The 14,577-nt window shown below is 38.3% G+C and overlaps 2 protein-coding genes across 8 annotated transcripts in view; one reads left to right on the forward strand and one right to left on the reverse strand.

Moving 5' to 3' along the window:
- Positions 1–14,577, reverse strand: part of si:ch211-106h4.4 (MAM and LDL-receptor class A domain-containing protein 1) — a 77,733-nt gene that overhangs the window by 49,661 nt on the left and 13,495 nt on the right. The window lies entirely within an intron of this gene.
- Positions 1–14,577, forward strand: part of LOC124069795 (macrophage mannose receptor 1-like) — a 31,867-nt gene that overhangs the window by 4,892 nt on the left and 12,398 nt on the right. For 2 of the 5 annotated variants that reach the window (XM_046409236.1, XM_046409240.1), the window contains exons 1-4: positions 10,554–12,908; positions 13,253–13,609; positions 13,790–13,954; positions 14,247–14,402. In XM_046409236.1, the coding sequence (XP_046265192.1) occupies positions 12,845–12,908; positions 13,253–13,609; positions 13,790–13,954; positions 14,247–14,402 (742 nt within the window). In that variant the 5' untranslated portion in view covers positions 10,554–12,844. Of the gene's footprint in view, positions 1–180; positions 297–409; positions 559–648; positions 849–1,116; positions 1,233–1,659; positions 1,733–1,845; positions 2,000–2,208; positions 2,248–2,853; positions 3,018–3,154; positions 3,217–3,724; positions 3,826–4,289; positions 4,433–4,692; positions 4,799–5,498; positions 5,627–5,737; positions 5,783–5,879; positions 5,925–6,031; positions 6,141–6,972; positions 7,203–8,059; positions 8,226–8,384; positions 8,553–8,640; positions 8,758–9,485; positions 9,645–10,165; positions 10,202–10,292; positions 12,909–13,252; positions 13,610–13,789; positions 13,955–14,246; positions 14,403–14,577 lie in introns of those variants that run through there. The other 3 variants (XM_046409238.1, XM_046409239.1, XM_046409237.1) reach the window with 3 other exon arrangements.

Consider the following 14,577-nt stretch of genomic DNA (forward strand, 5'->3'; position numbering starts at 1 on the left):
TCATTCATTAGTATGAGTAATGGAGCGACTTTAAGAACTTTTAAAAATCTTGCACTGACAAAGGCGCAAAACATAAAAAATCCAGTGTTTAATTCTGTGTTCTCTGAAAATGCAGCACTCACACTAAGTTAGGAGAAAAGCCTAATGATATTTTCCAATGTTTGCTTTCCTACAATCCAGGGCTGGAAAAGGCATGGATCCTACTGCTACTTTGTTGGAACAGAGACGAAGACATTTGATGAAGCCAAAGATGACTGCAAGAGCTCAGAGTCCTACTTAGCTGACGTTTCAAACGGGTAAAACTTACCTACTAAAAATTACCAAGCTAGAGTTTAGAAGACCTTATGCAAGCTGTTACTGTACATTATTCACTAATATAAGAAAACCTACAATCTCACTTTATTTCCAGGGTGGATAATGCATTCCTTGTCAGCTTGGTGGGGATGAGACCAGAGAAACACTTCTGGCTGGGCCTCTCAAACCAGAAACACATTGACTTTTTTAAGTGGACCAACACAGAAACTGTGAGCTTTACTCACTGGAATGCTGAAATGCCAGGTATAAAGAAATTACAATTTCTTCCTCTGACAGATGTGTCAAAGTGGCTACACAACCGACTATTCACAATTTCTTCCTTGACATTGCAAGGTCACCAACAGGGATGCGTTGCCATGACAACTGGTATTTTTGCTGGCCTCTGGGATGTGCTGCCATGCACCAATAGGACGAAATACATCTGCAAAAACCTGGCAGAGGGGGCCGTTTTAACCCCTGCACCGGCAACTGTTTCCTCTCTCCAGTGTGCAGAGGGCTGGACTAAGGTGAATTCAAGAAACTATTGCTATAAGGTAAGATCCATGTCATAAATGAAGCATGTACAGCTACATTTCTGATATATACCTCAAACACACTTTATACTTTATTTGACTGAGAAAAACTATTAACAATGAAGTGACGGTGCAAACCCAGACTGACGCAGGTCAGTGTATCACTTGAGTTCAATTAAAACCCAGTTCAGGGATACGGTTCACCAAATTTTCAACTTTTCTGGTTTAGCAGCTCAGGGTAGTGAAAGTGAAAGTCTTTAATCTAATAAATTCCTGTCTTATGTTTAAGTTATATTTAGATTCTTCAAAAAGGAAGACCTGGTATGAGGCCAGAGACTACTGCAGAGCCATTGGAGGAGACCTGCTCAGTATCCACAGTGCTGCTGAGCTACAGCTGAGCAGAAGGTACAATACAACCAGGTCTCATAGAATTAGGGCCGAACTTTTCTCTTTCCAGCCTAAATCACACATACTGTAAGCTGCTTCAAAGACCATTTTCATTCTTTCAACAAGCTATAAATTCGTATTGACTTCAAACTTGGCTGGTGGATTGCTGGGGTCCCAAGTTAAGTGCAGTGTTGAGTGTGAAGTAGTTTGGACAAATTCTATATTAATCAATCTAATATAATATATATAATCAATTAATCAATCAATCTATATTATGAAATTATTAATTTTGACCCCCAGTCAGAATTGTGTGTGAAACAGTTTGCACGAGTGATGGTCATGAAAGCTGGAAGCAGGAATACCAGAGGACAAACAATTAGCCCATTATTAACAGGTACATTTTGAATGTGCGCTGGACTAGTTCATATAATTCCCTTTTTTTCAGCTCTGAAACAGTCTGGATTGGACTTAGTGCCCCTGACCCACTTACTGGTTACGTATGGAGCGATGGATCCCCAGTGAGTTGACAGTTTTCCCTTTTCTACAATTGTTCAATAAATCAGTTTCATTTTATGCAATGAAAATAGATCAATATGTCATTGCACGTTTAACTAGTTGCATTTGTTTACAGGTAAACTTCCAACAGTGGGATGATGACGAGCCGAACAACAGAAATAATGTGGAATCTTGTGCTGAATTAAAGTTACATCAGTTTGACAGAAGCAAGTCGTGGAATGACGTCCACTGTGAGAAGTTCAAAGGATGGCTGTGTCAGATCCGCAGAGGTAAAACTTGGTTATTTGGTTATATTTTAAAGAAAATAATGCAATTAAGCTCTTTTGTAACATTTGTTGAGAGTCAAGTGAGAAAGGTTACTTTTTTCAAACAAGGTCTTCTTCATGTGTGTTCAGGTGTATGCAATTTCAATCCACAGGTGCTCACTATTACCTTAATTCTCTATTCTAACAAATATTTCTTTTCTACGCCCTTATAGGAGTGACTCCAAAACCAGCTCCAGACTCAGTCGCTCCCGGTAAGTGGGAAATTATGTATGTAACCACACAGAAAGATTTTCTGCTACCTTATCTGGAAACAATATGTAATTTGCATGTCAGGTGCTTTCTTTTTTCACTATAAAGAGTTTTGTTTTTGTTTTTTCAGTTCAGTTGATAAATGTGTTTTATTTTTCTGTTTTTCCCGTTTTATACGTGACATTTATCAAATCAATTTCTCTTAAGTCTGATTTGCAAAAAGCAGTAACCCTTATTGCTGTCACTGGCTGATTAACAATAAGACAGCAGTCTGACAAAAAGAGCCTCAAACTTTGACCTTTCTGGCTGATGACAGAATTTTGTTTGCAGTGATTACAGCATTAAGAAATTCACAGGCAGCATGTCCATCAAACAACATCTCCATTGCTCTAGATCGCTCACAGATCTCGCTGTAAAAGGGTTAACTTTTCCCATTAAAGCTCTCTCTGTGATATAAACCAGGTACTTTTAGTTGAATAAACAAAAAACAAATCTTGGTAATAGAGATGGCACGTCAGAAAGCACTGAAGGCACGGACAGAAAACCTGTTTTGTTGTTGAAGTATGTGGTCTTGGCGATAAGGCCAAATCTTTCTGACATGTTTTCAGACTACAATAGGACCTCAGATGGGTGGCTAGAATGGAAGGGGAATCAGTATTATTTTAACACAAGGTCAATGGCCATGGAAGAAGCTCGTCACTTCTGCAAGCAGAGGCATAGTGACTTGGTGACTATCAACAGTGAAGCTGAAAGTGTCTTTTTATGGAAACAGGTAAGTAGCGACTTGCATACTACATTACACAGTGACAGCAAAGAGCAATTAAAATATAAATACTATGTCTTTTAATTTAAGCACAAACTGCAATGTAGGTACAGATGGTTTTACTATGTTCCTCTGTCTGTGTGCAGATATCCAGAGGTTATTCTTCTTACTGGATAGGTGTGACAGTAGACCTTGATGGAACATTTGAGTGAGTATAAATTAAATACAAATAACACACAAAAAAAAAGGACATGAAATGAAAAAATTGATTTACATTTATATAACACATACCGTATACCATCAGTTAAAAATACATTTCCGTAATTTAAATGCTTCTGCAAGAGAAGTGTCATGGTGCAGATGGTTGCTCTAAAATCAGGAGCATAGTAATTTAGGCCATGCATACTTTCATGTGAAATTAGCCTGCACCACAACCTAACATTCAACACTGTCAACACACCAAGTAGGTCATAATTAAATAACGACAGACAGTATGTCCTGAGAACAAAACTTTGGAAAATAAAATAAAATAAAATAAAAGGTAAAGATGTTATTTTGGTCCAACATCTAGAAAGGTCATCTTTTTGGTATTTGAATCTGCAAGCACAACAAGCATAATACAGTTTGAGTTTTTACCTTTGACTCAACATCATTATGCTAACAAGGAGTTGTTTTGTGGCAAAGCTTGACTTAACTGATTTGTTTGTTATATTAAGATGGATGGATGGTTCTCAAGTGGTGTTTCAAAGATGGAATGAAGAGCAACCTAATTTCAAGGGTTATGATGAGAACTGTGGTGCTATGGCGTATTCTGAGGGTAAGTAAGTTGAAAAATTATATACGTTCACTGACATACATGCAAATGATGTATTAAACAAAGCATTAAAGTTGTAATCCTTTCAGTCCTGGCTGATTTGACAACAACCATGGTTAACATAGTTAGAGCAAGTGCAGTTTAACACTAAAGCAAACACTTGCTGAGTAGCTGCTTTGTCAGAGATATAACAGAACAGCAGCTGATGTTATCTGTTTACTATGTAGCCAGACAGGATCAAGAGCACTGAGGCTATCAGTGAGGTAAGATTGCATTAGATGAACACTTTGTGCTTAAGCAGGAAATCTGAATCTAGTTCAGAAATGACAGTAAATTGCTATTCCATAGAAATGTTGACCTTAAAAAGTAACAAAAAGGAGGTTTCATTTCACTAAAACCTTAGGGATTTAAACTTCACCCACATACTTGATCAGGTGTTTATTTTCATGTCTTGGATTGGTTCACAGGATTCTGGCATAATTATAACTGTGGGCTTGAGTTTAAGTCCATTTGTAAACGAAGTGATTCACCACCTGCCAACACCACCGTGGCACCCACAGTGGCCTCTAGAGGTGGTTGCCTACCCCAATGGAAAAAATTTAACTCAAAGGTCAGAAGTCACTTTTATCCTTTTAGTGTATTTTGTTGAGTGGACAGGAATAAAACTGATGAAGTATAGAATCAAATTCTCGATGCTTGCAAAAACGTGGGCCTTCAATTTGATCTTTTATGGTATAATTTTATCTCTTTTGAGATATCTCATTTAGGTGTTGGGTTATGTTTAATTGAGATCAATACACGGGGTGTTTGAGTGGCTGTATCTGGTGTATTGTAGGAGTTGTAAATCTAATTGTATTTCCTCACCTCTAGTGTTACAGCATTATTGATGACCTGAAATTAACATGGGATGGAGGGAGGAAACAATGCCAATCAATGGGTGGAAACTTGGCCTCTATTCTATCAAGACATGAGCAAGGTCTGTTTCACATATTTTTTTCTTTTTTATTAAAACACTGGTTTATGATTACATAGTCAGGTCATTTAATAGCACAGTCCTGAGACAGCACCCAACAAAGATACACTGCATTGGACTCTTTTATCCATTTTGTATATATTTCTTTTGTGCACAAGATGACTCGCAAAAGATCACATCAATTCCATGCACCAGAAAGCAAAAATTCCTAATACATATCATCATCAATTTTTTCAGGCCTAGACTACTTTGATGCAAAATGCTATAGCCAGACTGTTAACCAACACTATCCAAAGATCCCACATCAGAACAAATTTCACATCCATTCATTGCCTCCCTGTAAAGTACAGAGTAGATTTAAGGACACTGCAGATCTCATGCAAGGCCCTAAATGTTTGGCACTTTCATATTTCTAAACTGTTTGCCTTATTTCACCTCGAGGCCAGGCAGATCAAACGACCAAGGTCTCTTATTCATACTCTGCTCCATTCCAAGGGATGCTGTGGTTTTGTCAGATCAGCTGATCCTGCAAATGACACTAAAAACCATTTTAAAATCCATGTCTTTCTTTGCTGGAAAAAACAAGGAGCTATCGAAACAGCACAGGAATAATGTGTCTAGTATCTACTATCTATAATGTATATTTAGTTTTTTTTTAAAAAAATCCATGCTAATATTTGATCCTTATCTATTTAATCTTCAGTGTTTCTGATTACTCAAATGGCTAAAAGACCTACTTCAGACCTTTGGATTGGTCTTCGTTCTTTAAATGGTTTCCAGTTTCTTTGGACTGATGGGCGACCTAGGCGCTATGTCAACTTAGATTTTAGAGTAAGTAGAAACAATCTGAATTGTGTTTTATAATGTGTTGCTAGTGGGTTATGTGTAGCACTCCTAATTTGTGTGTGTATAATAATGGGCCTTATTTTCTCTCCATTTCAGAAACACTTCTTTCCTCCAGTAATGTCTAGGAGAAACTTTATGCGGGTAACATGTTCAGATTTAACTTTACTTGATTAATATCTGTGTCTAGTTAACAATACTGACAATACATTCGATCCTGAAACATTTTACTCCATTGCAGAGATACCACTATATTTCAAGACTTTATGACCGAGACAGGATTTGGGTAACATATTCACATTTAACTTTACTTTAAGTTAAAAGTTAACTTTAACCGTGTCTTTCATTTCATTTTTCTGTTGTACTAACTTTGCTTTCTTTGCTTTCTGCCAGTCACAGAAAAAGTGTGTTGTGATCAATACCAATCCTTCCTTAGGTCTTGGTAAATGGTTAGGAAAGTCCTGCAATGACACCAATGGATATATCTGCCTTCGAAATGTTGGTGAGCCCATCTTTTGAACTTTCTCTTTGCTAGATTCCCTGTGGTCTAAAACTAAAAATAGTTTTAGCGTAGTAGAGTGATAGTAGCCGTAGTAGTAAGGATTAGCATATTTTCTTTAAATATTTCATCTGTATTTCTTAAAGCAGCTATAACCGATATTTTACAATAGGCCTAAAAATACATCAAATCACGATCTGAAAAAAATGTGACAATGTGAAAGGGTTACTTGTAGTTATAAACAGTAATAACAGAGTGAATAGTAGATCTGCAATTGCCAGGTGACTCCGAAAGAAACCCACTGTGTTCTAAAATGTTTTCCATATAAACTTAAAAAGGTGATGATGTCTTAATGTCTTTTCACAACTTATTTACACTGTCCTCAAAAATATCAAGTTTAAAGAAGGAGCAGGCAATTCTAGATAGTTGATATTCGAACCATATGCCAAGTCGAAGCATTGGTATTTGACGACCTGGAAAGAAGACTCAGCTCTTTGTTCAGAATTACCTACTCACCACCTTTAATTTCATGAAGTGTGTTGATGACCTGGTGTCATTCAAAACAATCCCTGTGTTGAAAATCCCTGTTCAGTACCTAATCAGCTGAGCTACAGCATCTTCCTTGAGGACATGCTTTTCTGAGGGCAGCCAAGTCCAGCAACTGATGATCTGCTTTAGTGATTTGGTCATCATTGACAACAAATATCTGAAATGTGTTGTATTCTTGACCATGCTCCTCTCAGGAAAAAGGAAAAGAACAGTAACTCTGAACCATCTTTACAAAAGAGCGTTTGAATGGAAAGACTAAATCTGTCCAATTTCTTTCCCTCAACAGATCCTTCTCTCCCGGACTCCCCCGAACCTACGACTTCAACCGACTATGTTAGAATATTTAATGACTCTATCAAGGTTGTTACCCAACAAATGTCCTGGGATGCAGCCAAAAAACACTGTGAAGGTGATGGTGGTAAACTCGCAAGCCTAAGAAATGGGTGGTCACAGGACTACGTTGAGCTGCTGGCTTTGAATCTCAAAGCTCCTCTGTGGATTGGAATAAACAAAGAGGTACAGGACAGAAAGCAACCATCCATCCATCCATTTTCTATACCGCTTATCCGTCAGGGTCGCGGGGGAGCTGGAGCCTATCCCAGCTGACTACGGGCAAGAGGCAGGGTACACCCTGGACTGGTCGCCAGTCAATCACAGGGAACAGGACAGAAAGCATCAAAACAAATAACACGACTAAAAAAAACAGCAGTCCTTCACAAACTGTAGTTTAGGGCTGGGGGATATGACTTATGAATAATATCTTGATGATTTCAGATTATGGCGCGTACATAAATAACACCAGATACAGACACTTAAATTTACCTGTTGTAGAAAGCCTTCCTGTGAGAAGGGAAATGAAAAACGGTGGATGCAACTGCAACACTTAGACACGGAAGACTGAGTCCTGCTACAACATATGTCTCCTGGAGGAATACAATGCTGGAAAAAAACATCTTGTCTTTGATTACACAATAATAATTGTGAATTCTTTATTCTATTTCCAAATGCTACATGCTGGACCTTAGATGACAATCAAAAGAGACACCAGAATAAAACCCAGAACACACTATAGGCCCATCGTGAGCCATTCAACAGGAGCGAGTTAAAGTCGGTTAAAACAGTGGTTCTGACAAGCGGAAACACAGAAAATTCAAATATGACAATTTGGTCATACACCATGTTGCACATTAATTGTTTGAACACTGAATATACTTAATATATTTCCCAGTCTTACTGCAGTTGAAATAATCCTTCTCATGGTTAAAAATGTTCATTATTCATTGCGGTAAAAAAATTCAACAAGGATTGCATATTTTCATGAGAAATATATTGAATAATAAGCTGAATGCAGTTTGATCTATCTTTGCTTTCAGAACAATGGATATTTCAGATTTATTGATGGCTGGCCCCTGAGCATTACTCGCTGGGGAAATAATGAACCAAGCAGCGACAGACCCTGTGTTTACGTGGATGTGGATGGACAATGGAAAACAGCTTACTGTAATCAGACCATGCACAGTGTTTGTATGAAATCTACAGGTACGGTCCACAACAGACAAATGCTAATTCAAATAAAAATTTAAATAAATCAGACAGTTTTACCTTACCCTTTAATCACTGTTAAGAAATCATTCAACTACAGCAGAGAGCTTGAGAGGATTTAACTGATCCTTGTGTCACTGTCTCTCTCGATGACAGACATGCCACCGACAGAGTCAAGTGTTTTTCCAGGAGTTTGCCCTGAAGAACCAGTGACATCAAGCAGAGGCCAGAGTAACTTCTGGATACCATTTAAGGGTTACTGTTACATGTTTTCCACACAAGCAGAGGAATGGGCTGATGCATCTGCTAGCTGTGCAAAACATGGTAGGTCCGTTCTGAGAATCGTCTAACACTGTATTTCTTGGCACTAAAATGCATGTAGTTTTCAGTAAGCTCTTTTTGCTTTGTGAAGGTGGATCACTAGCCAGCATTGAAAATCCCTCAGAGCAAGAATTCATTCAAAACAATACAAGAATATTTAAAGACCTCCACTCCTCCTTCTGGATTGGGCTGTATAAAACTCACAAAGGTATGGTATGGTCTGTTCTTTCATGAAAACAAATACTCAGCTACAGAGAGTGAAAAGACTATGGAGGCCTCGTGCTGTCATTCGCATTCCCACCAGAATCACAAATTTTTCCTATTTTACAAGTGTTAACACCTGTCTGAAGCAATCGTGAGCAGGATCATGATGTTTCACCCCTTTTATAACATCAAATAACTAATTAAAACAAAACTTAACAGTAAAATGAACACTTGAACATACATTAGAATGATAACAACTAGCTAAAGTGACAGAAACCATCTTTGGGAAAAACTGATGTGTACTTGGAGTTTTTTCTTTTATTTTAAGAGGTTTATGACCTATACTGGAGTCTGACAGTAGGGGGCATTTCAGATGTTTTGGCTTCACATTAGGGGAGCGCTCATGTTGTCCTTCTTTATGATACAGCCCTTGGTTGTAACCTCACTGACTTCTGCCTACTGTGACATCATGTGCATAGCCTCTAAACACAAAGAAAGCAACAGATGAAAATATACATTCACTGGCCATTAGGTACTTTACGTACCTCTGGATAATGAAGTGACCGATGACTGTAGGTACTATTTTTATACAAGTTCTGGCACAAGCACTTTGGGAGAACTTTTAAATTGCAATATTTTCTGAAAAGTAAAGCAAAAGTATTAAATGTAAAAATAATAATAATAATAATAACGAAATAAAGTAACAAGCAAAAAAAATCTTTCTGCCTCCAGGGGAGTGGCTGTGGTTGGACAGGACAGTCATGGACTACACTAACTGGAATGAAGGTCAACCTTACGATAATAGCTACGCCGGAATTAGTACTTCAGATGGATCATGGCATTCGAGCAGGGGCAGATATGATAGACCATACATCTGCAAAACAGCCAAAGGTAAAATAATTATTCTTATATGGACTCCATTTGAATCATAATGATGCTGTTAATAATGCAGAGATCAAGCGACACAATAAATTTGAGGTGATTGACTGTATTAGATTAGATCACAGTCGCTTAAATTCTTGTGTTGACTTGGCAAAGACAACTAATGTGTGGTTTTCCAAGACATGGCAAACTACACATCAAGGTCTGACTTACATAAAGCATACAAATCAGGGGTGACCAAACCTTTTTTCTTAGAGGGCTAAAACTGAAATTTAACTGTGGAGTGCTGAGTGCCCCGATCAGCTAGTGTCAGATGAAGTTACAGAAACTATCAATTTAGGCAAGAGAATAAAAAAATCCGACATGATTGTCTGAACCACAGGAGCATTCCCAGGTCCTGTGTTGGTTTGTCTTCCACCATGACATGTTATACAGGGAAAAACAAGCAGCACTTATTAATTTATATTCTTTCTTATCAGACTAATATTGTGTCATCTGGTTTTTGTCGCATTTCCCTTCTTTCTCTCTAGTATTACCACCAACAACATCACCATCATCACCAACTGGTAAGTTACACTACTTCATCTTCCTTATTTTGCTCAGTATTGTCACAAAATTCTTTCAGCTAATAATCACCCACTTTCTCAATCTGTGCAGTCTTAGATCATCGTCACCCAGGCCACATCCCTTTGGTAGTTGGGCTGGTCATCAGTGGGATTGTCATGGGGGCAGTGATTGCTTTCTTCGCCTATAGAAAGACCGGTCGTCACTTACCCATCCCTGACAGGTTCACCACCTTTGACAACCCTCTCTTCTTCAGAAGTGAGCAACCCAAACCTGATGTGGTTGACACCAATAAACTGGTAGTGAACGAAGAGGAAGAGAACCCTGAGCCTATTATAACTATGTGACCCTCCTCACCACCCCAAAAAACAGTATCTGTTCATTTGAATCTATTCATTTCTTGACTTTATTATAACTGTAAAATAATGCTCTGTATTTTAATGCTCTGTATTTTTACTGCATTTCATCCTGCTTAAAGTTATAGGATACTTCATCTGAGAATTCTGGTGACCTCTTGAGACTAGCTTGAGAAGCTAATAGGAATGTCATCAGTGTTGATCATACAGCATTAAGTATTGAACAAATTAAAATTCTGACCCGCTGATAATGAATCAAGGAGAAATCATAAAATCCCTCAGATGACCACAAATTGCCACGCATAGTCCCACACCTGTGGTGTGGCTAAAATCATAGTAACACAACAAATTTTCTCCTAACCCTTTCATATATTGTTCTACTTACATTTTTTTGTGGGCTGCAGGAAAAGGTTTTAAAAAATCTCTTAAAAAGGGACTGTAGAAGTAAAACTGACGAGTTTCAAAGACAGCTATGTTTCTTTGCAATAAATGCCCCAAAAGTGGAAAATGTGATGTGTTTATCACTTAGACTGAGTCCAGAATAAGAATAAGGAGAATAAGCTCATGATTAATACTACATTCAGGGAAGACATTTTACTCACTTTGGACAACAGAGGCAAGTGATGAATTAGCACTTTGGTTAAATTGTCCTAATACGCTAACAAGCAGAGCAATTTTACAAGGACTTACCCAGGACTCCCAAACTGTCAATGTGAATTTGATCTTAGTGTTTGTCTACAACACAGTTTGTACCAGCACAGCTTACTTTTTGACCTTTTCTCACCACCAGTGTTCTCACAGCTCACTTCTCAGATTTACAGAGACCACTTCCTCTTTAAGCATAACAGTCTTTTCAAAAAGGCATGCATCCTTTTTTTCATCAATTTGATCCAGTTGAGCAAATTGTCTATTAATATTTTAATGTCTTTAAACTGGTACTAATGATCCCTGATGATAAACACAATGTATAAACCAACTTCAGTAGAATGATCGCTGGTATGAGGGCTTAAGTTAGCATTTTAGCAAGGGTTAAGGATGTGGTCCAATTAGGACAAATCTGTAATGTTCTCAGTAGAAAGTGTACAGTAGATATATATAATAACATATAATAAATGCCATGTGAAAAAAAAGACACCAAAATAGAACAAAACAAAACCCACAAAAATATACCATAAAGAATAAAGACTGACAACTGAATGAAAAGGTCTTTTTTAAAGTTTGAATATAATACACAATGTCATTAAAATATGCAGGGCACATTTGTGGACACTTCATAGTCACATCCCACGGCCAGTTTACAGAAGAGTCACCAATTAACTTTACCTGCATGTCTTTGACTGTGGAGGAAAACCAGAGCAACTGGAGAAAACCCAATAGGCATGAGGAGACATCAAGTGGCACAAGACGACAGGAGACAAAGCATCCATCGGCCTGTCTGCACCAGTTCAAGGTTAACATGAGTGAACAGAACTGTATGTCAGTGCCCTTAACCCACTGCGTTTGTGAGCCTTCCAGTTAGTGACAGTTAGCATGCTTTCAGTCCTCATAAACACAGTTTTTTACCTCACACAATCTATTGACTTGTGTTGACTGAGAAGCATTTTACACTACTAACTATTAAATGATGACGCAAGCCATTTAATGAAACGTGGGAAATAATGTTCAAAAATGGTTTAACCATACAAAGATTTAGAGCATTTGAGACTCGCCAATAATCTTGTCCAACATTCACTTACAGAGAGATACAGAGTCAGCGATACAGGAAGATAGCTTCCTGGTTGTGAAGATTGCACAATGCTTCCAGTGAAGTTGAAAATGACAAGAATTTCCAAATGGTGAACTGCGATGTTACACAGAATTTGTGTGAATCATGCATTGCTGGACCAACTGCCATCTGTATCACATCTGCTTCTCTGTCTTACGACAGGAAAATCACAGAAGTCAAGTTCATCGCATTCATAAAAAGTAATAACATGACTGTAGATAAGCAGTATGTGGAATGACGGGTGAGAATTAGGCTGTTAATAAAGAACATAAAAATGAAAGGAGAATCAAAATCGAGTATCAGAAACGTTCTCCGCTGGTTCAAGCGTTTAGTATCTCTGTAGACATGCAAGATCATTTAAAGAGAAATACTGGAGAAAAAAAAAAAAAGAAGTCATGACGACATGAGAAACTGGTTGCATCAGCACTATTAAGACTCACTTTCAGCAAGCGTTCAGACAACCCTTAAAACCTCATGCAGGGATAACATCCTCTGCTGTAAGACGTTTCAGAAGAATCTTAACAATGAAGATAACTTGCACGGCCTTAGTGCTCCTCATCCAAGCGTTTCAATGTTTGGCTTCTGATGGTACAGTAATCCATTGCTTAATCTGAGTTGAGTCGTTCTGTCGATGTGCACTCTCCTCTGTATATAAGACTGTTTTGTCCTTGTGTATGTTGTCAGCCTGCATCACCTGTGTTTTATATGTACTGCTATATTTGTTTCAATTTAATACTGAGATGACTGCTGTTTCACTTTTTGTAACTGTATTTTGCAGAGATGGAATGACTGTCAATTTATTCTGTGTATGCTCTCAATATTAGTACCAAAATAATACAAAATCTTATTGGACACAACTGAAACTCTTGTTTGAAGGATTTCCTGAGTCCTACTGCAATGATCAGTCAAACGTGTAATGTCTTTCTCTGCAGATTCACCATTTCAACTAACTAACAGGAACACTGGCTTTTGTCTGGTTAAAACACGCAATTACTGCAATCATATTCGCTGGACAACTGGTGACCGACTTCTGGTTCAACAAAGGGAGAAGTGTCTGGGAGTCCAGGGGAAAAGTGTGGGAAGTGAAATAAGCCTCTATGACTGCGATGAAAACAGCGAACTCCAAAAGTGGGAATGCAAGAACGAAACAGCGCTCGCCCTCAAAGGCCAAGAGCTTTACATTGAGCTCACTGCAGACAACACAGCGGTTCTCTCCAGAACAATAGGACCCAACAACCACCTCACAATTTCAGGGACGTCCAGCGGTGCTTGCACAAGAACATACAGAGGTACAGTGCAGTATAAAACAATGTTTTTGTGGAATGATAAAATAAGCACACTGAAAAGATTCCTTCTTGCAGTTACAACAGAATTTGGCATCATGTTTTGGTTTGGCAAATGATATATAAAGGGTAAATCACTGCAGGTAAAGATGTTCTCAATTCAGACTTTCTTTCATCTTCTCTTAGAAGTGTATACCATTGGCGGAAGCGCAGCTGGAGCGCCATGCATGTTTCCCTTCCAGTACAAAGACCAGTGGTACTCAGACTGCACCACAGTTGAAGAAGAGGCTCTTTGGTGTGGAGTTGAAACAAAATATGAAAATGAACTCTGGGGCTACTGCCCAGTTACTAGTGAGTAGTGCCCATGAAAACTTGCTGAAAATGTGTTTTTTATATTGCAGTGACACAAGATTTTTACTTGCAATGTCACTGAATACTAACTGAAAATAAGGGAGTCGTGATCACTTTTAGGAATCAGCGTTGGGAATTACTCCACTGACACTCCTTAATTTTGACGTCAAAATGTAATACTGACCAACTAGCTTCATCCCAGATTCAATCCACGTCATTTAAGCACAACAGAAGGGTATTATACCCTTTGTGGCAAACCTAAGATATCCATATTTTCGATGTACTTTCACAGGCAAAGCAGGCTGGAATGTACATCCAGAAACAGGAGCTTACTACCAGCTCAATACACATTCGGCTCTGACTTGGCCCCAGGCTGAAACCAGCTGCAAACAGCAGGGTGCTTCCCTGCTCAGTATCACCGATCCTCATCAGCAGGCTTACGTCGTAGGTAAGCTGATTCTGTACTGAATCTGTTGATAAAAGGAATAGACTGTATGCATGACCATATGCAGTAATTATGTGAACTGTCTGTTCTACAATTTACCAATTTTCAGCACTGGACATTCAGCCTTACCAGCAACTAGTGACAAAGGGAGAGAATCACTTACTTTTTCACATTTATG

Source organism: Scatophagus argus, chromosome 13 (genome assembly GCF_020382885.2).
Source record: "Scatophagus argus isolate fScaArg1 chromosome 13, fScaArg1.pri, whole genome shotgun sequence".
Taxonomy (NCBI): domain Eukaryota; kingdom Metazoa; phylum Chordata; class Actinopteri; family Scatophagidae; genus Scatophagus; species Scatophagus argus.